The sequence below is a fragment of the Bathycoccus prasinos genome (assembly GCF_002220235.1).
Source record: "Bathycoccus prasinos genomic : Chromosome_4".
Classification (NCBI taxonomy): domain Eukaryota; kingdom Viridiplantae; phylum Chlorophyta; class Mamiellophyceae; order Mamiellales; family Bathycoccaceae; genus Bathycoccus; species Bathycoccus prasinos.
This window is the reverse complement of record NC_024005.1, coordinates 561836-588175: the sequence shown is the minus strand read 5'-3', so window position 1 is coordinate 588175 and position 26340 is coordinate 561836. Positions and strand designations below refer to the sequence as shown.

At 49.8% G+C, this 26340-nt stretch overlaps 11 protein-coding genes across 11 annotated transcripts; 6 read left to right on the top strand and 5 right to left on the bottom strand.

Moving 5' to 3' along the window:
- Positions 1–70: 70 nt before the first annotated feature.
- On the top strand, positions 71–4570 carry Bathy04g03040 (predicted protein; the record flags this gene model as incomplete). The annotated part of the gene is made up of 1 exon (XM_007513758.1): positions 71–4570. The coding sequence occupies one exon, from the start codon at positions 71–73 to the stop codon at positions 4568–4570; it is 4500 nt and encodes a 1499-aa protein (XP_007513820.1).
- A 69-nt stretch (positions 4571–4639) lies between these two features.
- Bathy04g03030 (unknown protein) lies at positions 4640–5413 on the top strand (the record flags this gene model as incomplete). Its single annotated transcript, XM_007513531.1, has 1 exon — positions 4640–5413. One exon carries the CDS (start codon positions 4640–4642, stop codon positions 5411–5413), a length of 774 nt encoding a protein of 257 aa, XP_007513593.1.
- An 85-nt stretch (positions 5414–5498) lies between these two features.
- Positions 5499–5792, bottom strand: Bathy04g03020 (predicted protein; the record flags this gene model as incomplete). The annotated part of the gene is made up of 1 exon (XM_007513397.1): positions 5499–5792. One exon carries the CDS (start codon positions 5790–5792, stop codon positions 5499–5501), a length of 294 nt encoding a protein of 97 aa, XP_007513459.1.
- Positions 5793–6099: 307 nt separating this feature from the next.
- Positions 6100–7473, top strand: Bathy04g03010 (predicted protein; the record flags this gene model as incomplete). Its single annotated transcript, XM_007513450.1, has 1 exon — positions 6100–7473. One exon carries the CDS (start codon positions 6100–6102, stop codon positions 7471–7473), a length of 1374 nt encoding a protein of 457 aa, XP_007513512.1.
- Positions 7474–7550: 77 nt separating this feature from the next.
- Bathy04g03000 (predicted protein) lies at positions 7551–9179 on the bottom strand (the record flags this gene model as incomplete). Its single annotated transcript, XM_007513514.1, has 1 exon — positions 7551–9179. The coding sequence occupies one exon, from the start codon at positions 9177–9179 to the stop codon at positions 7551–7553; it is 1629 nt and encodes a 542-aa protein (XP_007513576.1).
- A 95-nt stretch (positions 9180–9274) lies between these two features.
- Positions 9275–11020, top strand: Bathy04g02990 (unknown protein; the record flags this gene model as incomplete). Its single annotated transcript, XM_007513792.1, has 2 exons — positions 9275–9656; positions 9774–11020. 2 exons carry the CDS (start codon positions 9275–9277, stop codon positions 11018–11020), a joined length of 1629 nt encoding a protein of 542 aa, XP_007513854.1.
- Positions 11021–11155: 135 nt separating this feature from the next.
- Positions 11156–12259, bottom strand: Bathy04g02980 (predicted protein; the record flags this gene model as incomplete). The annotated part of the gene is made up of 1 exon (XM_007513474.1): positions 11156–12259. One exon carries the CDS (start codon positions 12257–12259, stop codon positions 11156–11158), a length of 1104 nt encoding a protein of 367 aa, XP_007513536.1.
- Positions 12260–14011: 1752 nt separating this feature from the next.
- Positions 14012–14940, bottom strand: Bathy04g02970 (unknown protein; the record flags this gene model as incomplete). Its single annotated transcript, XM_007513335.1, has 2 exons — positions 14012–14622; positions 14790–14940. The coding sequence occupies 2 exons, from the start codon at positions 14938–14940 to the stop codon at positions 14012–14014; spliced, it is 762 nt and encodes a 253-aa protein (XP_007513397.1).
- An 869-nt stretch (positions 14941–15809) lies between these two features.
- On the top strand, positions 15810–17651 carry Bathy04g02960 (unknown protein; the record flags this gene model as incomplete). Its single annotated transcript, XM_007513611.1, has 1 exon — positions 15810–17651. One exon carries the CDS (start codon positions 15810–15812, stop codon positions 17649–17651), a length of 1842 nt encoding a protein of 613 aa, XP_007513673.1.
- A 2659-nt stretch (positions 17652–20310) lies between these two features.
- Positions 20311–21202, top strand: Bathy04g02950 (unknown protein; the record flags this gene model as incomplete). The annotated part of the gene is made up of 2 exons (XM_007513546.1): positions 20311–20623; positions 20769–21202. 2 exons carry the CDS (start codon positions 20311–20313, stop codon positions 21200–21202), a joined length of 747 nt encoding a protein of 248 aa, XP_007513608.1.
- Positions 21203–21309: 107 nt separating this feature from the next.
- Bathy04g02940 (predicted protein) lies at positions 21310–26175 on the bottom strand (the record flags this gene model as incomplete). The annotated part of the gene is made up of 1 exon (XM_007513631.1): positions 21310–26175. One exon carries the CDS (start codon positions 26173–26175, stop codon positions 21310–21312), a length of 4866 nt encoding a protein of 1621 aa, XP_007513693.1.
- Between the last annotated feature and the right edge of the window lie 165 nt (positions 26176–26340).

The following is a 26340-nucleotide window of genomic DNA, read 5'->3' as shown; positions in this document are numbered from 1 at the left end:
TCGAAGACGAACACACTCAATGTAATTCTTTCCTCATAAAAAATCCCAGACAGACAGCGCGCGGTTAAAGATGACCTCAAAATCCTTGAATGGTTCTTTCCCTCTCTCCTCCGCGATATTCTGGTACGTCCTCGCCGGCTCTTTTCACGAGCTCGCGCACGTTGGTTCGATGATGATGTCGATGATGATGAACAAAGATGGCGCTTTTTTCTCGTTTCCAAATTCAGTTAAAGCGCTGAAATCATTTTCATCGTTGGCGTTGAAGAGTGCACTCGGGAGAAGCGCGGACCTGCGCCAGCTCTTTCCGAACGATGAGAAAGACGACGACGGCTTCCTTCTCTTCTTCGAGCGTTCGGTGGCGATTTCTCGCGCAGTCGCGGTGTTTGCGAGCGCGATTTTGTTCCTGTGGTCTCTCGTTGCATTGAGGGAAAAACAGAACACCAACGAGAACAGGAGGGCGAAAACGTTCGCGTTCGCGGCGACGCTGTTCGACGCGATTTGTTCAGACGTTTTGTTTTCTCACGTGGGCAGTTTTAGAGAGATTAGAAAAATGTCCTCCTCTTATTCTTCTTCGGTCGTGTACTGCGGGAACTTTGGGATTGTTCTGTTAAACGCGGCGTGGTGCTCGCAAAACGGCGAGCGAGCGTACGATTTGCTCGAGAAGATGGTCAACGTGACGATGATGAGAGGCGCGCAATCGGGAGGGATCGTGACGTTTGAAGAAGAGAAAGGAGAAGGGAACATGCGAGGGGTTAGAAGTCGAGTGGTGAACATGAAGAGAACAGATTTGAGCAAGCTTTTGCGTTCGAAGACGGAACGGGAGAGTAAAGGGAAGATGAAGCTGGCGGAGAAGAAAGCGCAGACGCGTATTTTTTGCGGGCACACGCGGTTCGCGACGACGAGTAAAGCGACGTTTGATGGAACGCATCCGCATCAGTGGAGTCCAAAACAAGATTTGTTAGTGTACGGTTTGAAACAGACGAAGTCGGGATCGACGCGCGTATCGGTTGAGAATTTCATCACGCATAACGGAGACTTCGATGCGTTTCAAGTGAACCGCAAGTGGAACGATCAAGGAAGCATGAATTTGTGGTTAGAATCGGTTTTGAAATTTAAACCGCCGTCGGTTGTTGACTCTGCTTCAATCGCTGGTGTGGTCGATTTAATCAGAGCGCAAGGATGTTTCGCGTTAGCGGCGAGATTTAGCGCTTGTTTTATGCTGAAAACCAGCGATGTCTTCCCTGACGCGCCGATGCCGACGTTGGCGCAGTTTGAAGACATCGGTAAGCATTTTGAGAAAGTTTTAGACGAAACACTCATAGCAAGTAACGGTCAAAGCACCGTCCAAGAGATTGGATTTAGTCTAGCGATGCGCGAAAAGCTCACGAAGGAAATCATCGAGGAGTTTGAAAAAGGCATGAACAAAGACGCGCTGAAATGTTTGGATAATTATCTCGACGAAGAAATGGGTGCACCGAGTCGAGAGTTTGTGCGATTTACCGTGAACGCGTTCTTCGATAACGATTCTTTGTTCACGATGAAATACTTTTTGACGCACGCAAAAGGGAGTTTTGGATTAATGGTCACGTGTTCGTTGGACGCGCACAGGCAGTTGTGCGTCGCGGCGAGAGGGCAAACAATAAGCGTCGCCTTTTATCCAAAGAAAGGTTTAATTTGTTACGGAAGTGAACAAGCTGCGGTGAAAGCTGGGTTGTCCGTGGAAACGCCCAACGGAGATATTTTAGCCAGCGTACACGGCGGAGAATACGGCGACGATAACGCCGCCATTCGTCTCGATTTGGACGATTTGAACGGAGAAATTTGTTTACTCGATTGGGGAGCAGATCGCATTCCAGCCGTGTCCTATCCCAACTCTCACTTGGAGCAGTATCCTTTGATGGGTGGCTCAGTCAACGCAATATTAGCCAAGGAAGGCGAGATGAGAGTTGAAGAGCCCATGACCGCGTTGAGGAAACAAAAGAGCACGGAAAATATCGCGCCGTCGTCGCCGAGGCGCGGTAAGGGAGTATCGGTCGATAAAAAGCTCTTCCATCGCATGACGCGTTTAGAAGGCAACGAACTCATTAAAATGTTACCGAAAGAAAGTGACGATCCTGTTTTGACGGATATTGCAGACATCCCGAGGATTTTGAAAAACATTCAAGACGATTGGAGGAACAAACCTCAAGGATCGATGTCGCTCAATCGATTGACGGCTTGGAATTTAGCGAGGTGTTTGAAAAAACGTCTCGCGAGACGCGTGAACAGAACGATCAAGTCAGAAGGCTCTATCGACGTCGTGGTAACGGGTTGTGAGGTCTCTCTCTGGTTGGCCGAGCAGTTTGCGTCTGATTTACAAACCGCGTTTCCGCGTTTGCGCGTCAAAGCTATTTCTTCGAACAAAATTCTTGGTTTATGGGGTCAGGATTTACCGGTCCCGTCGGTTGGTTTTACAAACTCCAAGAAAACGGACGATTTTACGGACGCCATCGTCATCATCGTCTCACACTCGGGAGGCACGTTTGCGCCGCTGGCGACTTCAAATCTTTTAGTGAGTTCCACAAACTCTATTTTCGTCGTCGCCAGCGAATGGGACACGCAAATTGGGAAACAACTTCGAGCGATGAAATCCGAAGGGGAGTTTGACAGCAGGATATTCACCACGGACGTCGGCGTTCGTCCGGCGGAGCCGTGCTCCATTTCAGTAGCCGCGACGCAACAGCTACTGACGCAAATTTTCTTGCACATGTCCTTAGTCATCCTTGATAACGCAGATTTTCGTAAATATACCAACGCGTATGTGACCAAACACGATTTATCAGAACTCGAGAAGTGTAACCAGATGAACATCGCCGCGTTGGAGGAGATTGTTGGCTATTCCGCGTCGCCGAAGAAGGAAAAACTGAAATCGGCAAAGGAAGACGAGTTGAGAAAACAAGGCGACGATTGGGCCGACCACGTGTTGGAAGGCGTGAAAGGTTGGATAATGAGTTTTGTCTACATCGTAGGGACGGTGACGGCGGGATATCCGCTCATCACCGGCGTCGCCGTTTTGTGCGGGCTCGCGACGACGTGGGCGTTCTACATCACTCGGTTCTTCGACGCGCTGATTTATGCGTTCTTGCCGCAAATATCCATAACCATCATACGATTGATACAGGGGAGAAATCTCTTGCATCGAATGACGGCGCGAACGATCGTCATCGGCGACATCCCCTGGGTGAGTCAGTGCGCGGATGCGTTCTTATCGAAAATTTTCGCGTGCTCCTACTCTGCTGCAGGCATTACGGTTTTAAGCGGGAACACAAACGACCATCTCGTCCACAGACACACGCACAGAGTCGTGCGCGGTGCTTTATTAATCGTCGGTCGACCGGACGGTCGACTCTCCGGGCTCACGAGCGCCGAAGCGACGACGTCCTTATCGCTATCGCAAGCGTCGAGCATTCAAAGCATCGGCGGTACGTGCGAATCAATCACCATCGGCCATTCTCCGTACAAGCTCCCGCTATCGAAAAACGCCATCTTCTTGAGTAGGCACCGCCCAAAATATTTGTGCGAGAAATACTACGAAGAGCGAACGGAGAACAATCTGGACGGCAAGAGCGCCGGTGCTTTGCTAGGAATTTACTCGTCCTACCACGAAGAGCACACGGAATTGAGCGTGCACAAACTCAACAACAGAAACGCCGTTGCGCTCCTCACGAACGCGTGCAAATACGCGGAGGAACAACGCGCGCACATTTTGACAGTCTTCAAAGAACTCGACACTAACCAAGATGGACGACTTAGCTTGAGCGAATTCACTTCGGCGTACAAAAAGTTGGACACACTCGCCGCCGCCGCTGGCGAAGAGCACATCGCGTTGACCGACGCTCAAATCGCGAAACTGTTCCGATCGGGCGACAGGGATACGAACGGCACGTTGGACTTTGATGAATTCTCGGAAATCATAAACTTACCAGAAATCTTGATGCTGAAAATCCTCGAAGCGGACCCTCGCAACGCCGAAGGTTTGCTCATGGTTGAGCCTTCGCACGAAGAATATTTCGGGCAAGTGTTGCGAAAATCCGCACCTCCGCAAATCAAACCTTACACGCTCATGGAATCGCAAGAATTTAGCATGAAGCTCTACGAAGCGAGAATCGCATCTCTGCAACGTTTCGTCGCCATGACGGTTTTATTCCACCAGACCGGCACGAGAGTCCAAAGGTTTTGGAGAAAAGTTTCCTTCGGCTACCTCGGCTACCGCACAGACCGAACGCACTCGATCATGCGCATCGCCACCACCGCCTCTCCAGTATCCGGCGCAGAGGTTCGAGACCGACGACACTTCATCGCGCTCGTCACCGCGTTCAACTCCGCGGTGTCTACCATCCGCAGAGTGCACTACGAGTTCGTCGAAGGCGTCAATTTGAATCGCAAGCGCGTGTTAAGAAGAAATAACGATTTTAGCAACAGTACTCACAACAGCGCAGGCGAAAGTGAAGGCGAGGACCTGAGTTACAGAGGCCGCGGCGGTAAGTCCGCCTTCCAAGAGCTCTTGTTGAGACGCGCCGGTAGCGTTTAATCCGATTGAATATCTTCTAACGAACTCTCTCACTCATCTTTATTTTTGGCACACTTTTAAAACTTTCACATGACCTCTGTCGCGTTTCCTCCGTCCCGCCTTCTTTTCCGCGATGACGTGAACGACTTTTTAAGCGAAGAACTTTCAGAGGATTCTCCCTCCCCGCTCTGGCGGATTCTCAATTCTGTCGACGTTTTCGAATCGCACATTTTGCCAAAGTTAGACGTCAACGCCTTGAAATTCTTCACCGCGTCGAACCGCGCGTGTAAAAAGCTCGTCCTCGAACGATGTTATGAGAACAACCAATCGAAACGAAAACAGTTAAAACGTAAACTTCGAAAGCCGTTTCTCATCCACGAAATGACCTCAGAGTCGACTTTAGAATACGCGTTCGAGAGAAGACCAAACGAGATGAAGATCGAAGAGTTCGTCTCGCGAATCGGAACCGTCGAGTTGCTCGAATTCGCGAAAGAAACGAAAGGCTGGCGTATGGATTCGCAAACGCCGCGCCTGGCGGCGTGCGCGGGAAACTTACGGGTTTTAAAATATATCGCCGAAAAACAGAGTCACTTACTCGATGAAGGCGCGTTAGTCGCGTGTTCGTTTTACGAGCGGAAGGAGTGTTTACGATTCTTGATGGAGAAGAACGTTCCGGCGGATCGTTTCGCTTTCGGTATCGGCGCGTTTTCGAGACGCTGGAAAGCGATGTTTGACGCCTACGAGAGGATCGTTCAAAATACGACTCTCGATGACGACGATGATTTTTGCGAAAAGAAAAGCGAAAACGAGTCGATTCTCACGACAGAGACGCAGGTAATGGTCGTTCCAGATGGTTCCTTCTGACGTTGTAAATTATATTCGCTGTGTTGTACTCCTACGTGTTGTAACTCTAACTCTTCTAAATCGCTTCTCTTTAACTCTTTTTAAATCAACTCCTCTCCCCTCCGGGCACGATCATGCATATGTTATTCCCGTTCAGCAAAATGCTCTCCAAATTCTTCGTCGTTTCTTTCCCGCTCTCTTGGTCTCGATCGTACTCGATCGCGTCTTCCAGAACGCAATTCACGTACACGTCGAATCCTTTCAAAGTCCCGGTGAATTCTTTGTGTCCGTTTTTCATGATTATCCAGACTTTCTCGTTGACGCATTTGTCCACGAGTTCAGACGGGAGGAGGAGGGAAGGGTTGTTCGGTGCCGCGGATTGCTTCGTCGGTAACGCCATACTCTACTACTACCGAGACGGCGTGTTTCGCGCGCGTCAAAAGTGTGTCGCATTTAGGGAAATTCGACACAACAAAGCTGCGCTCTCTCCCGCCGGTTTGTTCGAGAATTTACGCACGCGAGACGCACGAAAAGCGATCATGAGGTCGAGTCGAATGCGTCGTTCCGACGAGGACTCCCGCAGCCGCAGCCGGTCGAGAGAGAGAGAGAGAAAGCGACACCATTCAAATCCGCAGAGTCCTTCTCATCGCCAAAATCGTCGGGGAAATCGTTCGTCTCGGAGCCGAAGTCGAGAGAGGAAGACGACGATGACGAAGAACAACAACAACCGCGGTGGTGGTGGTGTCAGCGAAAACGACGAGGACGAGGACGACGAAAGACGAGGACGAGGACGAGAGAAGGACGAGGACGAGGACAACAAAAACAGGAAGAAGAAGAAGGAAAGGAAAAGGAGAGCGTTTTCGTCAAAGTCACCGACGAGGAACGAGAACGAGAACGAGAAGGAGAAGAGAGAAGACGAGGATGAAAAGGATTCGACGAAGAAAACAACGGACGGCGTTGGTATTCAGTACGGGTATCAACCGCGCGCGCCGAACCCGAACGGGAAGCAAAGCGTTCCGAAACATCCGCAGTCCATGGTCGCGGCGAAGCACGTTTCGATCGACGGGAACAACGGCGGGAGCGGTACTGGTGGTGGTGGTGGTGGTACTAGTATTACGACGACAAAAGCGACACAAAATAGTGGCACTACTAACGGAGTACCAACATCAACGACAAGGATAGAAGAAATTGCAGCCTACCAAAAGAAGAAGCAACGCGATGCGAGAAGATGGTTGCTCTCGCAGCAGATTTCCGCGTACGAAAACCTATCGGTGCCGAATTCAGATACCGCGAAGAAGCAACGGCAGGTGTACGTTGGGAACATTCCACCAGAAGTGGACGCGGAGACGTTGAACGTGTTCTTATCGTCCACGTTGTCGGCGGCATATCCCGAGGCGTTGGCATCGGGTAAGTATCCGAACGATTCGTTAATCGAGGAGATCAAGATGAGTGTCGATCGCAAGTATTGTTTCGCGACGGTGGTGGATCCAGATATGGCAACGGCGTTGTTTGCCATCAACGGCGTCGATTTGTGCGGGTATACGTTGATGATTGCTCGACCGAGCGGGTGGGTAGATCCGGAAACGATGAAGGAAAAAGCAGACATTGCGTACGAACAGATGAAAATTATACAGGCGGAAGAGAGAGCAGAATTGGGGGAGAATTTGCCGGCGCATTTGGCCGCCGCCAATAACGTCGCCGCCGCATCCGCGCGGAAAGTAGAAGGAGGGGTAGTAGCAGTAGCAGAGAAAGGAGTAGAAGAATCAGTAACAACGGTATACGTCCAATTAAAACATATCGCCACCGAGGAAGACGTAAACGATGACGAGGAATACGAAGATTTAAAGTTGGACGTCGCCGCCGAGTGCGAAAAGTTTTGCTCGCATTCTTCGAGTAGTAGTAGTTCGTTAGCGCTTCCTAGGCGAGGCCCGTTCGTCGGCTCGGCGTTTGCTAAGTTTAGCGATAAAGAGTCCGCTTTGAAAGCGAAGGAAGGAATGCACGGTCGAGCGTTTGACGGTAGAATTATAGAAGGTTCGTTCGCGAGCGAAAGCGAGTACGAACAAGCACTCAAGGACGAATGATGATATCGATGTGCTATGTAATCTCTACTAAACGCTACAGATATTATAAATACATAATGACACTATTGGTAATACATTCACACTCTTTGCTTCTTCGTCTTTTCGTCTTCTTCTCGGCGATACCATCGTAAAGTGACGCCTTTTAGGTGTCCTCTTTCCAACTTCTCTCGCAAAGCGTGCTGAATCTCGTTCACTTCTTTCCCGTTGAGCGGGTGACGTTCGCAATGATATCGTAATCGGACGTTTCGAGCGACCGCGTTTGACTCGTCTTTCGGGTCGTACCTATCGATGATGAACGCGTCCGTGAATCCAATTTTTTTATGCACCTTCCACGTCTTGGCCGTTTCCTCCGCGCTCTCCATCGCTACGGCTCTAATTTTTTCCAACAACTCCTTTTCCTCCGGCGTGGTGTCCTTAATCCCATTCGTTTGCTTTTGCAACTGCAAAACTTTCGAAATCTTGACGTAACACTTACCGCAACACCACTTGCCTCGGTACTTCGGGTCGAAATACCTCGACGGAACTTTCCGGTTCAATCGAGTGTACTCCAACGGTTTCCTCTCTTTATCGCATCGATTTGCAAACGCGCACGTGCCATCGTTTGCAAACGCGCACTGCTCTCCATCTGGCGCGAAAAAAGTCACGATACCATTTTCCTCGTCGTCTTTATTCTTATCTTCGCTTTCCTCCGCGCTCGCGCCGACCAATTTTTTCTCGATCGCTAAACTCACGTCCCTGGTAAACCTCTCCTCCTTCCGTTGAAACCTCGAACAACTCCCATCTGACTCTGAAACCTCTTCTTCTCTTTTAAATCTGTGCACGACAGCGTTGCTCACCCGAAACGACCTCGAGTCGTCCAACCCTCTCCAATGTCCGGTCGGCTTATACGACCTTTCTCTCCACTTCTCTTCGTCGAACCGTTCGCACTCGATCAACGCCATCCCAACGTCCGCACCCATATCGTACGCTTTCCACGTATCACCGTACATCGTCCTCGATTCGTCTCCGTCGACAAACGTCCCTCCTTGACCAGGCGCCAGCGCCACCTCGCACACCCCGTTCGGTCGCATCACCCTCTCGTCTTTCGCGGCGAGTAAAAAATTCCTCAACAGTTCTCTATTTTTGCTAATCTTCCCTTTCCCGGGTAAGTGTGGAAACGCGAATATGATTGCATCCGCTGCAGCATCCGCTCTTTTTGCTCGTTGATGTTGTTGATCTTCATTCGGGGATAACGATCTCATCATGTCTTCTGTGTTTGTCGCGTCGATCCCGTGCGCCACGCGCTCTACATTTGGCAAATTTTCCAACTCTCGAACATTTTCGTATCCTTTCCAATTTTGCTCGATTTCACTCTTGGTGGATAAACTGGTCGCGACGACGACGCAGGAAGTCGCTTTCGTTTTTGCAAACGCTTTTGAGAGTGAAAAGTCGCCGTCGCCGACGAATAAAACGCGCGTTCTGTTTGTGTCTGGATGTCGCTCCGAGGAAGCCCCGGCAACATCATCAACATCGAGGTTGTTCTTGTTAGGGGAGTCAACATCCGTTTCCGGATTCCCAAGCAAAGTCACGCCTTTCATGATGCTCAAAAACCTCTCGGAGCTCGATGATGATTGAACTCGTCGTCGGTTTCGTGGATTTGTCGCTTTGTGTGGATGATAGAATCGCGCGAATACTAATCTCTTTATCACCAAAGCCGCCGGGCGCATAGTATTTGCGCGCTTCTCTTTCTGGCGAACTTTTCAGATGCGAACGCGTTTTTGGCGGCGGGTTTCGGGGCGTCACAAAAATAAGCGAATATAAAATGACGACGACGGAAACGGAAACGACGGAAATAGAAACGATGATGCGCGAACACCGAATAGTACTCGGCGCTCTCCATCATCACAAGCTTGAAAAAGGGAAATCGTTGCTCTTGGACAAACCATCGGGTCGGGAAATCTGTCGTCGATTTCTCCAAAATCTGCCGTGTCATACACCGGAAGGGAGGAAGAACGCGACGAGCGACTTTGAGTGTCAGTACGTCCATCCGGATCCGAAACCGCTCTGCGAACGGTGGCAGTTATACGGGACGTGTGCAAGAGATAACGGGAAGAAGTGCTGGTACGCGCACGAGAGTTTACGAACGAGTCGAAGGTTTACGATTGCGTTTCACACGAGCACTGTGTTTGGGCTCAGGTTGTTAGGTATGTTTTACATGTAGCGGATTTGTGATGATCGCTCGCTCGCGCGATAGTATCGCTTGAACTCAAATGTACTGACACGAACGCTTCTCTTTCCCTCTTTTTACCTTTTAATCTCAGAACGGTGCGCTGAAATATACGGCGCGGAAAATGTCACCTCCGCGGCGCGAGAGCGACAAGAAAGCGTGAGCGGATGTGTCGTGTGCGTGAGCTGCGGGGACGACGATTCTTCGGAGAAGGAAGAAGCAAACAACGAAGCTAAGGTGATTAAACTAATTGGGAAGATGAAAAGAAACGAGCCGCACGGGCTTTCGATGTGCTCGAGGATATACGCGAGAGATGAACGGACGAACGAGGATCAAGTGGTTGATTTTCACGGCGACGGCGTCGAGTGGAGAAGGATTTTGGAAAGGGTGAAAGAGCGGTGGTATTCGAATCGAGAGGAGGAGAAGGAAGAGAATCAGGAAGGGGAAAACAACGGCAAGAGGATGAAGAAAAAGATACGAACGGTCCGAATTCGGTGCTTTCCAAAAGAGATGGAAATTGAAGCGTATAAAGCTTTAGACAGGCTCATCGAAGAAGCAATAGGCGATGATGACGTGTACGGACTCACCGGGCCGGGTAAAGGCATCTCGGCTCGCGAGTGCGACGTGGCGTTAGACGCCATGCTCATCCGGGGACGGTTACACGTCTCCTCGTGGAGAATCACCAAAGAGCTCGATCAGTCGATAAACCAAGCGCTGATTGATGCAGAGAATAGGCGAAAAGATATTCGACCGCTGTGCAGAGCGTTCTTCAAGATGGAAGAAGCGATTTTGCGGTTTCGATTGTCTGAGTTTATCACGAGCGCGTCGATGGTGGTGGATGTCGGGTGCGCCCCAGGCGGATGGATTCAAGCCCTCGGAGACGAAATGAAGGGAAATAGTGAAACTGGTGATGATTCAGGTATCATTTTCGCGGTCGATCCGGCGCGCCTCGGGTTTAAGCCTCCGAAAACGGTCGAACCGCCAGTAAATCTCGTCCATTTACAAAAGAAAATCGAAGAGTCCATCGACGATATTCACGATAAACTGAATGGGGAAAAACTAAGTTTAGTTGCGTGCGACGGAAACTCGTCGCCGATGGCGGTGTATCGATGGGTAGCGCCGTTGCTCTCGATGGTGGACGAAACCAAAGGCGCTTTAGTTTTAACGATGAAGAATTTCGTCGCCGGGAAACGAGTCTTTTACGAAGCGAGCGAAGAACTCGCTCAGAAGTTAAAGTCTGAGCATCAGTTCGAAGAAACGTATTTGGTGCCGCTCTTTTCGAACTCGACGGAGGAGATGACCTTAGTGGCGTTTCGGAAGAAACGAACGACAACACGATGAGATTTAGATGAAAATGTAAAAAAAGCTTCATAATCTAACAGCATACATACACATACACGTTCATCATTCAATCGACGAATATACTTTTACGCCTGGCACCTACCTTCAAGTTTCGTTCTCTTTCTCTTTCTCTTTCTATTCTGTCGTAACGTACTCATCGAAAAAAATCTCCCCTCCTTCATCGTCTTCGTCCTCTTCCGCTTCGTTCTCCTCTTCCTTCCAATTCCCGCTACCTTCCTCCGGATAATCCAACTTTGCTTTTCTATTCAACTCCTTCGGAACTCTCAAAATTTTCTCTAATTCCCACTCTCCTTCCATCAACGCTTCTTCCCACGTCATCTCCCCGGCTTTACACGACAACAACGCGCAATTCGATGTTTTCATTCTCACTTTTTTACTACTTTTCGTCATCAGTTTCACCACGTTCTCCCACCCGGCGTTGTGTCCGACCACGCACACCGTCTCCGCCCCTCTCATCTGCGCCTCCCTCCTAATCTTCTCCGCGATCGCCTTACGTATTCGCTTCGCTTTCACATCGCTCCCGTGCGCCACCTCGTAAAACTCCGGCGCCAAAATGACCGTAGTTTTACCAAACGCATCCGGTTCAGCGACAGAAAAACACTCGACGGTGTCTAAACACCGCGTGGCGTCCGAGGTGATAATAATCGACGGGACGTACTCCGAGAACTCCGAAACCAACATCTTCGCCACCGCTTGCGCGCCAATTTTCCCTCTCGGCGCGATCGATCGATACTTATCCGGTAAATCAAAGTTATCTTCCTCGTCTTCTCCCTCTTTCTCAATCTCGTCTCCGCTGCTGTACGCCCATCGCGAGTAACTACTTTTCGCGTGTCTCAAGAAGCACAAGCGATACGTCTTTTCGTACGGCACGATTGTCGCGCTCATCAAATCGAACACGTCCGGCTCTTCTCCTTCTGTCGTCCCCCCCAAAGCGATGTCGTCGTCGTCGTCGTAGTTTATCTTCCGCGTGGACTCTTCGTTCGAGGCACTCCTCGTGAGAGCGCGAGAAAAACGAGTCCGACCGATAATATTCCTTTTCCCATCTCGTCTGTTTCCCCGTCGTCGTCCCCCAAACGTCGCGTCGATGACGATGGATTTCGACGATTCAGAAGAAGAAGAAGAAGAAGAAGCAGAGAGAGAACGAGTGTTTCTTCGATGACGACGCGTCAAAAGAAAGGAGCGCGACGACGAGGACGCCGCAAACGAACTGGAGGACATCTTCGTTTATTGATGAGATGATGCGCAAAGATTTGTGTGATACAAAGTTCAGCGCGTCTCTCTTAAGCGTTTTTTTTTAACTGTGGAGTGTGGTGTACTCGTTTCATCATTGGAGCATTTTTTCCTCTCGGACTGTTTTTGGCAATTTTTCCTCTTTCGCGCGTCGCGTTTCTCTCCTCTGAAACAAATTGCTCTCGTTTCGTTTCGTTCGTTTCTCGCGAGCGGCAGTTTCGCCTTCTTTCTTTCGAAGATCATCAATTCGGGTGTTTTCAAACAAAAATTAAAACGAGTGCCTTTCCTCCTCTTTCTTTGCAGGAGAACAACGACTCGCTCCGATGAATGCGCAAAAAGGAAAGCGGTAGCATACCATCGTCTCATCGATTTCGCGCTATTTGTGTGCGTGTGCGAGAGAGAGTGAGAGAGCAGCGTGTGCACGACCTGATACAACTTTTTTGAAATGGAAGAAAATGTACGGGAAAGAGATCGGCTCAGAGAGAGCAACCAAAAGACCAGAAAAAATACGTCTCCTTTTCTCTCTCGCGGAACGAGGAAGAGAAGGACGATGATTTCCGGAGCGAGAGAGAGTGAGAGAGAGAGAGGCGTTCGAGATGGCGTTGTGTGTGTGGTCATAAGTACCATCTTTAGGTATGGTGTTACAAAGTTACGAGCGAATTGTGCGCGCCGAGAGGGGATCGGATTGGTTTGAGTCGAACTCAAGTGCTTTATAGGTTCCATCAGAGTCTCCCTGACTGCTGGGGAGGCCGTCGTAGCGCCGCGTTGAGCGGCGACGTTTTCGCCCAGGGCGCCGAAGGCTCTCTGCGTATCGGGGCCTCAGAGCAATTGCCCACATAAAATTCCATGAGATGATTGATATGATGCGCGCTTGGAAGCCCTGAGTGTACCGCGGACACTCTCTGTGTGCTCTGGAGCGTTGTGAGAGAGTCTGACGTCCTCTAGGTGGCGCACAGGAGGCGGCGAAGGCGCCGACGCTTTTCCTTAGGTCCCCTCCAAGGGGAATAGCGATTCGAATTCGCCGTCGCGTAGTTCCAGACAGCTCCAAGTACCACTCCACTCCACGCATCCCGCCCTTAGTACGTGTTCAACTGGACCACGGCGGAAGGTTCACACCGTTCGCGCGCTTCTATTGGATGGTTGTAGAGTATCAGAGCGCGCGTTTACGCTCCGACGACGCCGGCGCGAAAATTTGCGCTCACGGCGCCTTTCGAATATGTATATCGCCGCCACAGATACCCTTTTGTAACACCCAGATAGCGTTGTCAAATGATCCTGTAAACGACTGATGTTCTCATATCTGTAACTAGACTCTAACGCGACTCTAACGTACGTCTCCGATCACGCTCAGATGCCTTCGATCACTCGTAGCGACCGCGCGACCCTTTAAACTTTCCGTCTTTCTTTCCCCTCTCGGGCGCGTGGACGAAGCGCTCTCGACGTTTGGCTGGAATTGTGATTTTACGTACACTTGCGCTAGACAGAATGATTGTTCATGTATGTACAAGCGTATTTATATTAAAACATGAGTAAAATAGTATTCTCAGAGCTTCATTTTCAGTGCGCTCTGGCGTATGTTGTGTGTTACTGTTTCTTTAAACTTCATTTGTTCTTTTGCTTTTTGTCTCTCTCTTTCTCTCTCTTTCACGCCTCTCTCTCTCTCTCTCTCGCGCGCATGTTGTCTCTCCTTGTCTCATTCTCATCCTCAAAACCGTGTCTCAATTCTCTCTCGCTCTTTCTTTACGTCCTCCTGTTCGTCTTTTTCGCCGCCGCAGACGTCTTCTCCTTCTCTTTCTGCTCTTTCACTTCCCTCAAGTGCCGCTTCCTGCCTCTCGAGTAACACTTGGCGCACAAGTGCTTCCCTTTCTCTTCTTTCGAGTTGTACCAAATAGAACTGGTCGTCTTCGATTCACAACTGCAACACTCCTTCCCACTCAACGCGACCAACTCCTTATAGTAACAATTCACGCACAAATGTGCGCCTTCCACGGACTTACTCTTCAACCAACTCCCGCTCGTCTTATCGCTCCCGCACGCGACGCAACTCTTCGTCGAAATCGTCGCTCTCTCGCGATAATAACATCGATGGCACAAACTCACCCCGACTTTCACGTGCGAGTTGTACCAACTCGCGGTCGTCTCCGTCGCATTGCACGCCCCACACGTCTTATTTTGCAGCTTCGTCAGTTCTTTGTTATAGCACTTTCGGCACAAGTTCCCGCCTTGTATCACCTTCGACCGGTACCAGCACCCGTTGGTTTTGCGGCTGTCGCACATCGCGCACTGCTTATCCGCCAACGCTAACGTCTCGACTCGGTAGCACGATTGGCAGATATCCGCGCCTGGTATCACTGTTATGGATAAAAGATAGATAATTGGTCAGTTTTTTCATGTCTCCTCAAACGCTCGTCTTTTGTAATCGAAGACGAGCATTTGACGAAAGAAAAAATTCGTCTCTCTCTCTCGCGTGTGAGAGTTCAAAATCTTATACTCCCCCTTTTTTAATTTTTCGTCTCACCTTTGCTTTTCCTCCATCGAATTTCCTTGGAATTTTTATTCGCGTGGTTTCCTTTCGTTCGTTTACACTTTTCGTTTATGCACGTTTTCTCCGCCGCCAAAGCTTGATCGTTGTTGTTGGCGTTGTTGTTCGCGCCTTGTTGTTGATTCATTATTTTATATTTTTATAGTCGTGTTGAAATACAGGAGGACACTCTTTAAACGTTCTTCTCTTTAATTTCCGACAATTTAAACGGGAGAGAGAGAGAGAGAAAAAATGAGGAGAACGAGGGTTTAAAAAAAAAAAATTTTAAGTCTCCCTTTCTCCGATGTGTTCGTCCACGTGATTTTTGTGATTTTTTCTCTCTCTCGACTGCCCTGTCAACACAGATAAAAGAGGGGAAAAAATTCGACACGTTTGAAGAGATGGACGATCGCTCTCCTTGATACGCGTTCAACCAACAAAGAGTACTCCGAAAAGGTCGCACTGAGAAGAAATCGATCTCGTTCTCGACGGTACCAACAACAGGAGAGTTCGTTATTAACACGCGCTTCTTCTGCGTTGCATTCTCGGACGCCGATTCGTTCGTGTGAGAGCGCGAGATTCCCCTCTTTTGTTGTGTTTTGTTATGCAGTCGACAACGGAGGAAAGAAAATTTGGGCGGATGAATTCAGGTATGAGAAAAAAACCAAACCAGAGCACATTTTTCGCCAAAACGTACGACTAAACCAGAGCACATTTTTGCTCCCCCCATTTTGTGAGAAGGCGTTGAAGACCTCAGAAGATACACGTCCGAATGCGAGATAACGAGAACAACAGGAACAAATACGTTACACGAGAAGGTTTTACGCTCTTTCTTTTTTGGACGATGACGATGCCTCGTTAGAGTTTGAGAGAGAGAGAGAGCGCTCTTTGGTTTTCCATTTCATCCGTTTTTTAGATACGAATACAACAGGAACGCGGCATTTCATATCCTTCTTCTTTGTTTTAATGGGAGCAGAGGAGGCGCGCGACTGAAAGAAGAAGACCCCGGCGACGATGATGACGACGACGTCAACGACAGCATCCGCAGAAACGCGAAAACGAAGAAGAGAAACTTTGTTGCGAGAGATTAAAGAGCACGCCAGAGGCGCTTTGTTTGAGTACGATTCCAACGAGAACATCATCGCCAAAGAAGCGAAGAAGAAGAAGAAGAATGTTTTTGGCGGCGAGAATGGTGGTGATGTGAAGAAGGAAAAGAGGTGGACCAACTCGGAGTGGCGGGACGCGTTCGACCGCTTATTTTTGGACGACGCGGAGACGTTTAAAGAGGTTGGGATGCAAGACGATTTACTGTTTTACGCGCCCAGTAGCGGTAGGAGCGCTTCGTCTTCTTCGTCGCTTTACGTTTCATCGGGAGAGAACAACAAGAGCGGCGCGAAAGGGGACGTCGTCTTCGTTCGCCGGTGGAAGAAGAAAGATAGGAACATTGAGAGTAGCGACGTCGCTACCGCCACGGCCGCTGATAATAATAATCTGGAGGAGTTGACGACCGAGAACGTGGATTGGCGAGCGACGACTTTACTGAACATCGTGCAGCACACCACGTATTCCGCGGAGGTTTCCGTGTGCTTGTTAGACCAGTTGGAAAAGAGACAACAAAAGAGTGGTAAAAAGGGAGGTGAAGATAAACAAGGAACTTTAGCGAACCCGTTGGCGTCGTGTAAAACTAAAGTCTTCGCGAGCACGTCGAAAATGGCGCAGTCGAACAATTTGAAGAGCGATAGAAGAGAGTCAACGTTACCTGAGGTGGCGTTTGAGTCGTATTACGCGAACAACGAAGAGTGGGAGAAGTGCGCGTTGACAAAAGACGGAGATTGTTTGTGCGTGAGATTGTTCGCAACAGGCGGCGTGTTAAAGATGCACGACGGTGATAACAATTCAAAAACAACGGAAGAAGAGAAAATTGTAGTATTTAGCGGATTTGCGCCGAGATCGGACGTGGCGAGAGCATATAACGTGGAGAGGAAAGCCGCGTATAAGCAAGCGTTTACATTTCGTGCGTTTGCCAACTCGACGTTTGGGTTTGATTTACCAAAATTTCACAATAATAGCGACATTAACAGAAGAAGGAAGTATGGTGGTAGCAATAGTACTAGTAGTAACGGCATAGCGGGAAATGGTCTGTACGACAACGGGTATCGAGTAAACGGCGCTCACGGAAATCACGAGGACTACGATGATGATGATGACGACGATGATGATACCGGTGAAGCAGATCATCTCGATGGAGATATTCCTGACAGTAGTAACCATAACGACAACAATATCGACGACGACGACGGTGATAATCATGGTGGCAGCGGAGGAGGAGGAGGAGGTACCTCTTTCCTCTCCCCATACCGCCATCATCCGAAATCCTTTGCCTCACCGTCCCGAGGAGGCGCCGGCGAAACCGACGCCGTCGTCACGTTAGGACGAGGCACAGAAAAGGAAGGTGAAGCTGCCGTTGCCGTCTCCGCCGAACATTTACACTTTTCTCCATCTTCCACCCAAATTGGTGGCGGCGGCGACGACTTTTCCGCGAGCGGTGGCAGCGGAGTCAACAGTGACGCGGACAACTCGAGCGCCTACGACACCGACGAGACCTCCTCCTCTCGTCACGCCGCCTCCGGCAAAAACACCACCAAAAACAGAAAAGGAGGCGTCCGACGACTTCTTAATTTCGGTCGAAAAGTCGAAACCGTTCGAGAGGTCGCCGAATCGTCCTCGCTCCCCTCGCCTTCTTCTCGCAGAGCCGGCGGAGGCGAGACCGACGTGACTCGCTTGCGGTGTCGTTTGCTCAGCGTGAAAGTCCACTGGAGAGCGCTCGCGAGAGATTTATTGTATAAAGAGTGGAGATGAGACGGATGAATTGCGTCTGGGTGTTGTGAGAATGCGGATTGGACCTGCGAGGAGTTGATCGTTTAGACTCTAGTTTTTTAAGAGAGAGACAAAATGTACAAGAACAAATGAAGTTTAAAGAAACAGTAACACACAACATACGCCAGAGCGCACTGAAAATGAAGCTCTGAGAATACTATTTTACTCATGTTTTAATATAAATACGCTTGTACATATATGCACAATCATTCTGTCTAGCGCAAGTGTACGTAAAATCACAATTCCAGCCAAACGTCGAGAGCGCTTCGTCCACGCGCCCGAGAGGGGAAAGAAAGACGGAAAGTTTAAAGGGTCGCGCGGTCGCTACGAGTGATCGAAGGCATCTGAGCGTGATCGGAGACGTACATTAGAGTCGCGTTAGAGTCTAGTTACAGATATGAGAACATCAGTCGTTTACAGGATCATTTGACAACGCTATCTGGGTGTTACAAAAGGGTATCTGTGGCGGCGATATACATATTCGAAAGGCGCCGTGAGCGCAAATTTTCGCGCCGGCGTCGTCGGAGCGTAAACGCGCGCTCTGATACTCTACAACCATCCAATAGAAGCGCGCGAACGGTGTGGACCTTCCGCCGTGGTCCAGTTGAACACGTACTAAGGGCGGGATGCGTGGAGTGGAGTGGTACTTGGAGCTGTCTGGAACTACGCGACGGCGAATTCGAATCGCTATTCCCCTTGGAGGGGACCTAAGGAAAAGCGTCGGCGCCTTCGCCGCCTCCTGTGCGCCACCTAGAGGACGTCAGACTCTCTCACAACGCTCCAGAGCACACAGAGAGTGTCCGCGGTACACTCAGGGCTTCCAAGCGCGCATCATATCAATCATCTCATGGAATTTTATGTGGGCAATTGCTCTGAGGCCCCGATACGCAGAGAGCCTTCGGCGCCCTGGGCGAAAGCGTCGCCGCTCAACGCGGCGCTACGACGGCCTCCCCAGCAGTCAGGGAGACTCTGATGGAACCTATAAAGCACTTGAGTTCGACTCAAACCAATCCGATCCCCTCTCGGCGCGCACAATTCGCTCGTAACTTTGTAACACCATACCTAAAGATGGTACTTATGTAGCTTCTCGAACTTAAGTGGAGACGCCGAGAGCCTTCGGCGCCCTGGGCGAAAACGTCGCCGCTCAACGCGGCGCTACGACGGCCTCCCCAGCAGTCAGGGAGACTCTGATGGAACCTATAAAGCACTTGAGTTCGACTCAAACCAATCCGATCCCCTCTCGGCGCGCACAATTCGCTCGTAACATTGTAACACCATACCTAAAGATGGTACTTATGTAGCTTCTCGAACTCGCCGCGAAGTCTCTTTCCTTGCTTTGCTCCGCAAAAATCGCGGAGAAGAACGGACGCTTTCGCGGGGCTTTGCGCCACATCTCTCCATGATCGAGAGCATCTACTCGGTCCTACATACCCAGGCACGCACTCACAGCGAGTATGAGCGTCAAAATCGATCAAAAAATTACTCCAGAAGAATAAAGTCTCACCCGCTTATCTCGCTTGGAAGGCGGCGAATTAATGAATTGTCGTATCGAAGAGGTTCCAATTTCCGAAGCAATTTCCTTTCGAATGCGTCCGATTTGAGGTCGTTTAAGCACCTCTAGGATGTCCCAGTACACGTGACAAGCACTCAGGACGCACTCACCGATCGTTCGACCGTTAAAATCGGCAAAAACTGTCGCTTCATCCACCCTAAAATTTGCCTTTTTTTCTGCCTCGAAATAAGCGCTCGATCGCCTCCCGCGCTCTCGCCGGCGGACGATTTTGCGCCTTCACTAAAGACGAGTAAAAACGCGTTCGAACTCCTTTTTTTCGCGTAAACGCGCAGTTGCTTATCTCTGCTTCACTTTTTGACCGTTTCTGCGCGGCCAAACCACTCACATTTCAGCGTAAACTGTCCTCAAAAATGACTAAAAATGTATCTCTCTCTTTTGTTGTGTGCTTTCCAAGAAAGAGGTCACTCACAGAGAGAAAAAGCCCTCTCTTGGGAGCGCAAACAGTTTCTTTACCCTTTAGCGCGCGTTTACTTGAAACGACCACACACACAACGCCATCTCGAACGCCTCTCTCTCTCTCACTCTCTCTCGCTCCGGAAATCATCGTCCTTCTCTTCCTCGTTCCGCGAGAGAGAAAAGGAGACGTATTTTTTCTGGTCTTTTGGTTGCTCTCTCTGAGCCGATCTCTTTCCCGTACATTTTCTTCCATTTCAAAAAAGTTGTATCAGGTCGTGCACACGCTGCTCTCTCACTCTCTCTCGCACACGCACACAAACAGCGGCTTCGTGTGAAGATGAGACGATGATGTACTACTGCTCTACTTTTTGCGCATTCATCGGAGTTATTCGTGAGAACAAAGAAAGAAAGAGAGCGCAAAGAGCACTGGTCGTTTTAATTTTTTTTTGAAAACACCGAATTGATGATCGAAAGAAAGAAAAAAACTCTTGCCGCTTGCGAGAAAAAGAGCAAAAAGAGAAAGAGAGACCAAAAAAGGGTAAAAAAAAAGAAAAAAGAGAAAAAATATTCATCACTCTTTTCTCTCGCATCTCTCGTCGTTGATCTGATCACACTTTTTTTTCTCGCGCGAGTTTGATCACGCAACAGCACGCGTACACACGTCGTAAAAGAATGACGACGATTTTGACGAACACGAAAAACAACGAGCGCGAAGACTCCGACGATGCGACGAGCAAGATCACGATTTTCGTCAAACTCCTCCCAGAACCGAACAACGAGGAGCATAAAAACTTGACTCGGTTTCAAGTTCGAGACTCGAGGTCGAAATATTTAGGAAAAACGTGCGTTTTTCGCGACGTGGAGAAGAATAAAGAGACCATCTCGGAGTTGAAAAGAAAGGTGGAAAGGGAGACCGGGGAGAAAGTGGAGACGCTGAGAAGAGGTTGTTCGCTTTTGGTGTTGTCATCGTCAAAGTCGTGTGCTCGTTTTTCGTTCGTGTCTCGTCTTTTGCGCTCGGGTTTGAGCTGTTTTTTAAAGCGAGCGTTTTTTGTGTGCTTGATGTTTTGCTGACCTGTCTCTTCTTTCTTTCTTTCTTTCTTTCTCGCGAACGCGTGGCGCGCAAACTAAAGGAGGCACGCCGGAAGGAGTAATTCTGGAAGACGAGAAGACTTTAGAAGAGTGCGGTATTACGCGCTCGATGGGTTTGTTCGAGTACCTTTGGGTAGACTCCGCGGAGAATCAGGAGAAGTACAAAGAGGAGAAGGAGCGTATGTATAAGATCTTACCGAACCACGAGAAGTTTTTGGAGGAGTACGCGAAGGAAAATCCAGGTAAAGGCAACGATGAAGACTTAGACGACGAGTTTTTGGAGAGAGGTGCGCCGAATAAGAACTCTAAGTTGTTGCAAGGGAACGCCAAAGACGCGGAGTATTTCAAAGACGCGGAGTATTTCAAAGACGCGGAGGAAATTCAAGCGAAAGTGGAGAAAGAATTGGAGGAGTACAACGCGAAGGAAGACGAGGAGAGAGAAAAAATGTTCGGAAAAGGCGACAGAAAAGAGTAAAAGACCGCGCGTGTAACTAACGTGACTGAGCGTCGTTCCGATGATGATTTACTATTCATACATAAATACATTTGAAAGATTATTACAACAATACAACATATAATTTTTTACGCTTCTTCGCGCCGGTGGATTATGCTCGCCTCTGGTTCTTCTTCCTCTTCTTCTTCGGCGGAACTTGTCATGACGTTGTTGTTCAATCGTAACTTTACGATTGAATACTTAGGGACCGACAATCGCGACGGCCTGAGCGCGTAAAATGCGAGCGAGGAGACAATAAATCCGAACGGAATAAACACCGTAATCGCGCCGACGGTCGCGGCAAACGCCAGCGCCGCGACGCAGTTTCGATAGTTTCCGTCTTCCCATCGAAGCGTTTCTTTTCGAAGCGTTTCCATGAAATCCGCGAAATAAGAGAGTTGACACTGAACCCAAAAGATAACTTGCATAGTTCTATCGAACAAGGCATCGTTAAGCTGCTTCGGTCCTTTCAACAAACCTTCGTTTTCAAATTCCGTGCCGCGAACGACAGTTGAAAACCAACCGATGGGCGCGTCAAACTTTGAGCCGGGCGGGAAATTCGTAAACTCCGAAGCCGAATCGGAACGCAAAATCTCGTTATTTCTCGATTTTTCCGCTCCAAAGAGACATGCAGACGTCCCATCGTTGTTCGACGAACAGTGCACGACAAAACCAAGACACATGAACGCGACGATGTAGTTCGGAAAGAAGCAAAAGAAGAGCAGCGCGAGATGTAACGAAGCGCTCGAGGCATAATCTCGCCACCGCACCGCTCGTTCGAGCCTTTTCAAAGCGTATGCGAACGGTTGTAACGCTATACTGATTCGTATAACCGCAGCTTTCGCGCGAATAGCATCGATTCCTAACGCCTCTTCTTCTTCGTTCAAGTCGTCCACGTCGCTGCTCGAGGAAGCCGCCGGATCCCGAGGAGGCACCGTCGCAAACTCTCCTATTTTGGCACCTCTCCTTCCCAGTTCCCCCGCCGCCGCAGCGAAGCTCGAATTCGCGCTCGCTAAAGCAGACGAAGACAACGAGGCCGTTGGTGGCATCTTCTCAAACATCAACGTATCAACAATATTTGTTGGAAGCTTGTTAATGCCAGCGATTAAAGCCAGGCGTTGCGCTTCTCGCTTCTCTCGCTCTTCGCGATGGTGGCGCGTATTCAAACCACCTCCAAATTTACCGCTGAGATGCGCGAATGCGACAGAAGGATCTCGGACTAAGATATCATCGTCCATATCGTTTATGCCAAATAAAAGTTGTCGTGCGAGTTGCTTGCCTCTGGCGTAATATCCGACACTCATGGCCGCGTCCTCGAATCCTCCGAAAGAGGACGACGCAGGAATCGCATCCGGGTCGTTCGCATCGCTACCATTCGTACTAAACGTGCGACAGAAGAGACCGTTGCTTTTCGCTTTTCTAAACGAGGCTTTGACGGTGATTTCACCAGTCACTTCACTGTCGTCCTCCGAGCGCAACGGAACGGTCGCGACGATATCTCTCCCAAACGACGGGAGCGAGGATGGGTATATCGTGCACACGCCGATGCGTTCGTCCGCTCTCGCTCGATCGAATACTCCGATGTGAATCGGTTTCGTGACGTCCCGAACAGCGACGTCGAATTCTCGTTTCCAACCGGCGGGAGATCTCGCCGAGGCGTTTGGTAACCAAGCCCATGAAAGGTCGTGTCGAATCGCAATCCCTGGAGCCGATCCCGACGGAACGTGTCTCATTTTCAAAATCCGGACGCGCGTAGAACCAACAATTGGAGTGGCGAGCGGGTCAATCGAACGAACAATTCGCGTCGCGACTTTAACTTCGCCCAAATATTCCACATCGTTCGGCTCGATGCTTCTTCCGTTTGTGAAAGATGTATTCGACATCGAGGCGCCATCTGATCGCGCGGCGACGTTACCGGTCGCGCTCGTCACCGTCGTGCCCGATCGATCGGCGCTCTCAGTAGCCGTGAACCCGGACAAGGTCGAAAGCGGTTTTAATTTCGATTTACCCGCGAAAGTAAACTCACCGTTCGCGTCCACGTTGACGCTTGCTTTCACTTTCGCTTTTTTCGGGGATCTCAACAACTTGAACTTGCCATTGCCGAGCGACAACGGAACGCCCGTTCTTTGGTTGATCTTGAAAAAGCTCGATCTAGAGTCTTTGCACACTGTCTTTGGCATTCCAGAGCAATCGATGCAAAATCGTCCAATCTTGACGTTCTTCGCGCCTTCTTTATTCGAGTAGACGTCGATTTTCACGATGGCATTAACAATTGGTTCTTCCACTTCAAAGCAAACGACGTCGCTGTCTTCCGCTTCTTTCATGTTGCCATCGCCGAGAAAGAAACGAGTCGCCGGCTGTCCCGCTTTTTTCGCTTTGAAGATGCCTAAATCTCGCGAGTCGTTCAACAACGAACATCTCAAAACGACGCCGTTAGAATTCTTTCCGGCTTCGGCTTCGGGAATACCCCGCACGCTACTGATGCGCACGAATACTTTACACGTTCTAGGAGCGACTCGAACGATGGGTCGATTCGATACGTCTTTGCGCAACGGACCTTCGCCGAACAAAACGGCTGCTTTCTCATCGTCCGAGGAATCCGCGTCGTCGTCTTCGACGTTGTGCAACGCCATGTGTAAATTCTTTGTTGCTTTCGAGGACGCAAAATCCTTCGACTTGCCGCGCTTGAGCGTTTCCGGTCGAATATTCGGTGCGCCAACCTCGATAGCTTCCGAGCGCGTGCCTAACCAGGCGCGACATCGGATGCTTCCGACACCTTTAGCTCCATTCTTCGTGGCCGGTTTCGGATTTACGTCTTGCAGCGTCGCTTCGATGTTCTTCACCGCGGACAAATTCGCGGTGAAGGGCACAGCCGCGCGCGAGCTCGTTTCTAAAATGGCCAACGGGATCGAAGCTTCACCTAGTGCTAACGTTGCGTAGGTCGTCGTCGATGTTCTGCCCAGGTCCTCGTTCTCTTCGCCGTGCGCCGGATCTTGAGTTTTCAAAACTGGCACCGTGATGACAACCGCAATGCGCCCAGCATTGCAGTCTACATCCGAGGCGGGAAACGCGAAAAACTTTTCCACCTCAAATTTTTGTGCACCAGAGTCACTCGCGTTGCTATCGCCTCCTTTTAGAATGCTGTCTACGTCGTATCCTAATCGCGTCGTCTTTGCCGAAGACGCGTGTTGACCGACCGATATGTTTATAACCGGTTTCGATCGTTTTCCTACTCTATCTCGCATGCGTTCATCTAATAATAAAGACTCTATTTCAACGAACACGAACCGCTCTGGATAATAGCCAACTTGTAACGCCGCTATAGCACCTCTTTCGTATTCCGGACGCATGCCGTGTAAAGATTCATTATCCTCCGTATCCATGTATTGGTCCTCGTTCGCTTCTAACCCGGGCGCGCTTTCAAGCATCGCTACTATGCAGTCGAACGCCTGGTCTCGAAACTCGCCGAAATTTTGGAATCGAACAGCTGTCGCTCGAGTTCCCGAGTCTTTCTTCCTCTTGTTTTTCTTCTTCAATGAATTCTGTTGCGCTAAACTTTGCGCCGTGACCCACTTGACGAGAATCTCATGATCGCCGTTAATTTGTAACGCCTGAAAATCACCCGCGTGTGCAAACCATCGCTTTCCTTCACCGCCATCAAAACACGCGCAAAATGGTTCGCGGAACACGCGCAAAACGCCTTGCGCGCTCGAAAGCGTGCAATCGAACGATCCGAGACATTCCGCCGTGTACGGAAGATTAAACGCTCTCGCCGTCTCGATGTAATCGCTATTCTTAGCCGAGTTAAACGAAGTATCAAACGAGTTAATGTTATCGCCTGCATGCATTCCGTTCGTTCCAGTGTGATTCGGCTTACTTTTATTTCCAAAGAGTTCGTCAAATGTCGGCAAGGATAAACCAAAGCTCGAAAAATCAGGCATTTGGAAAAATCCGAAAATGTACTGACTGTACGACGTGCTTCCCGATTTCTCCGTTCCCGTGTGCGTTTGCTGTTGCGAACTGGCGTTATCAAACTCCTCCGTCGCATCGAACGTGTCTTGATCCGACACCGTGCTATCGTCCGAGTAATAATTATTACCACCTCGACCGTTTTTGTTCCTATACCCGATTCTCGAATCCAAGGACGAATCGATGTCCTCCTCTTCCTCTCTCGTTCGTTCGCTACCCATGCTCGTCATCGACTCCCCGTCCTCCGACGTCGACGGCAACATCCTATTACCACCTCGAGGATCTTCGTTCCCGTAGTTGTCGTCTTCGTTATTGAACATGCTCGCCAAATCGCCTCTCGAATTTGCCCTCGCCAACTCAACCATCGAATCCAACCTTCTCTTCATCCCGCTCCTTCTCTTACTCCTCCTTTTCGCGTTACTCCACGGCTCAAAATACGACGTCGACGTCACTTGCTCGCCACTTTCCGTGCTAATCGTTCTCGCTATAATCAAAAAACCTTTCTCCAACCACCGTCTGGTCTCCAACAAGTTCAACTCGTCCGCCTCCACCCACACGTCGCCGTCCCATCGACTCTCCACCGTGCTCGTCGCCCCGTCCGGGTATACAATCACTCGTCGCTTCCCAATCTCCGTTATATTCGTCAGCGAAACCCCATTCTCGCTCACCAAAACGTCCGCTAACGTGTTCTCTCTGTGCGAAATCGACCGTATCTCGCACGTATCCACCACCGTTTTCGAAGCTTCGCTCACCACGCGTGCATCTAATTTCGACCGCGCGAACGCCACGCCACAGTGGCGGACAAAGTTCCGGTAGTTGTGCACCACGGACGTTTCCCACGTTCCACTGTTGTTACGTTTCCGATATCGTCCCAAAAGAGAGAGGGAGGGAGAGAGAAATCGTGTGAGTAAACTCGTACTCATAAAATGTAGAGAACAGAAATGCGCGGCAAAAATGGAAATCATCCAAAAGTAAACAATCTCCATCGCAAAAGAGAAGAAACACGACGTAAACGACGGCGAGACGACTACTACTACTCATAACAACACCAACAACAAATGCTGTCCTCGCACCTGAAGTTTGGTCTCCAAACGGTCTCCTCGTCTCCAGCCGGAGACGGTTTTGGAACGATCCTTGCCGTGGACATCTCA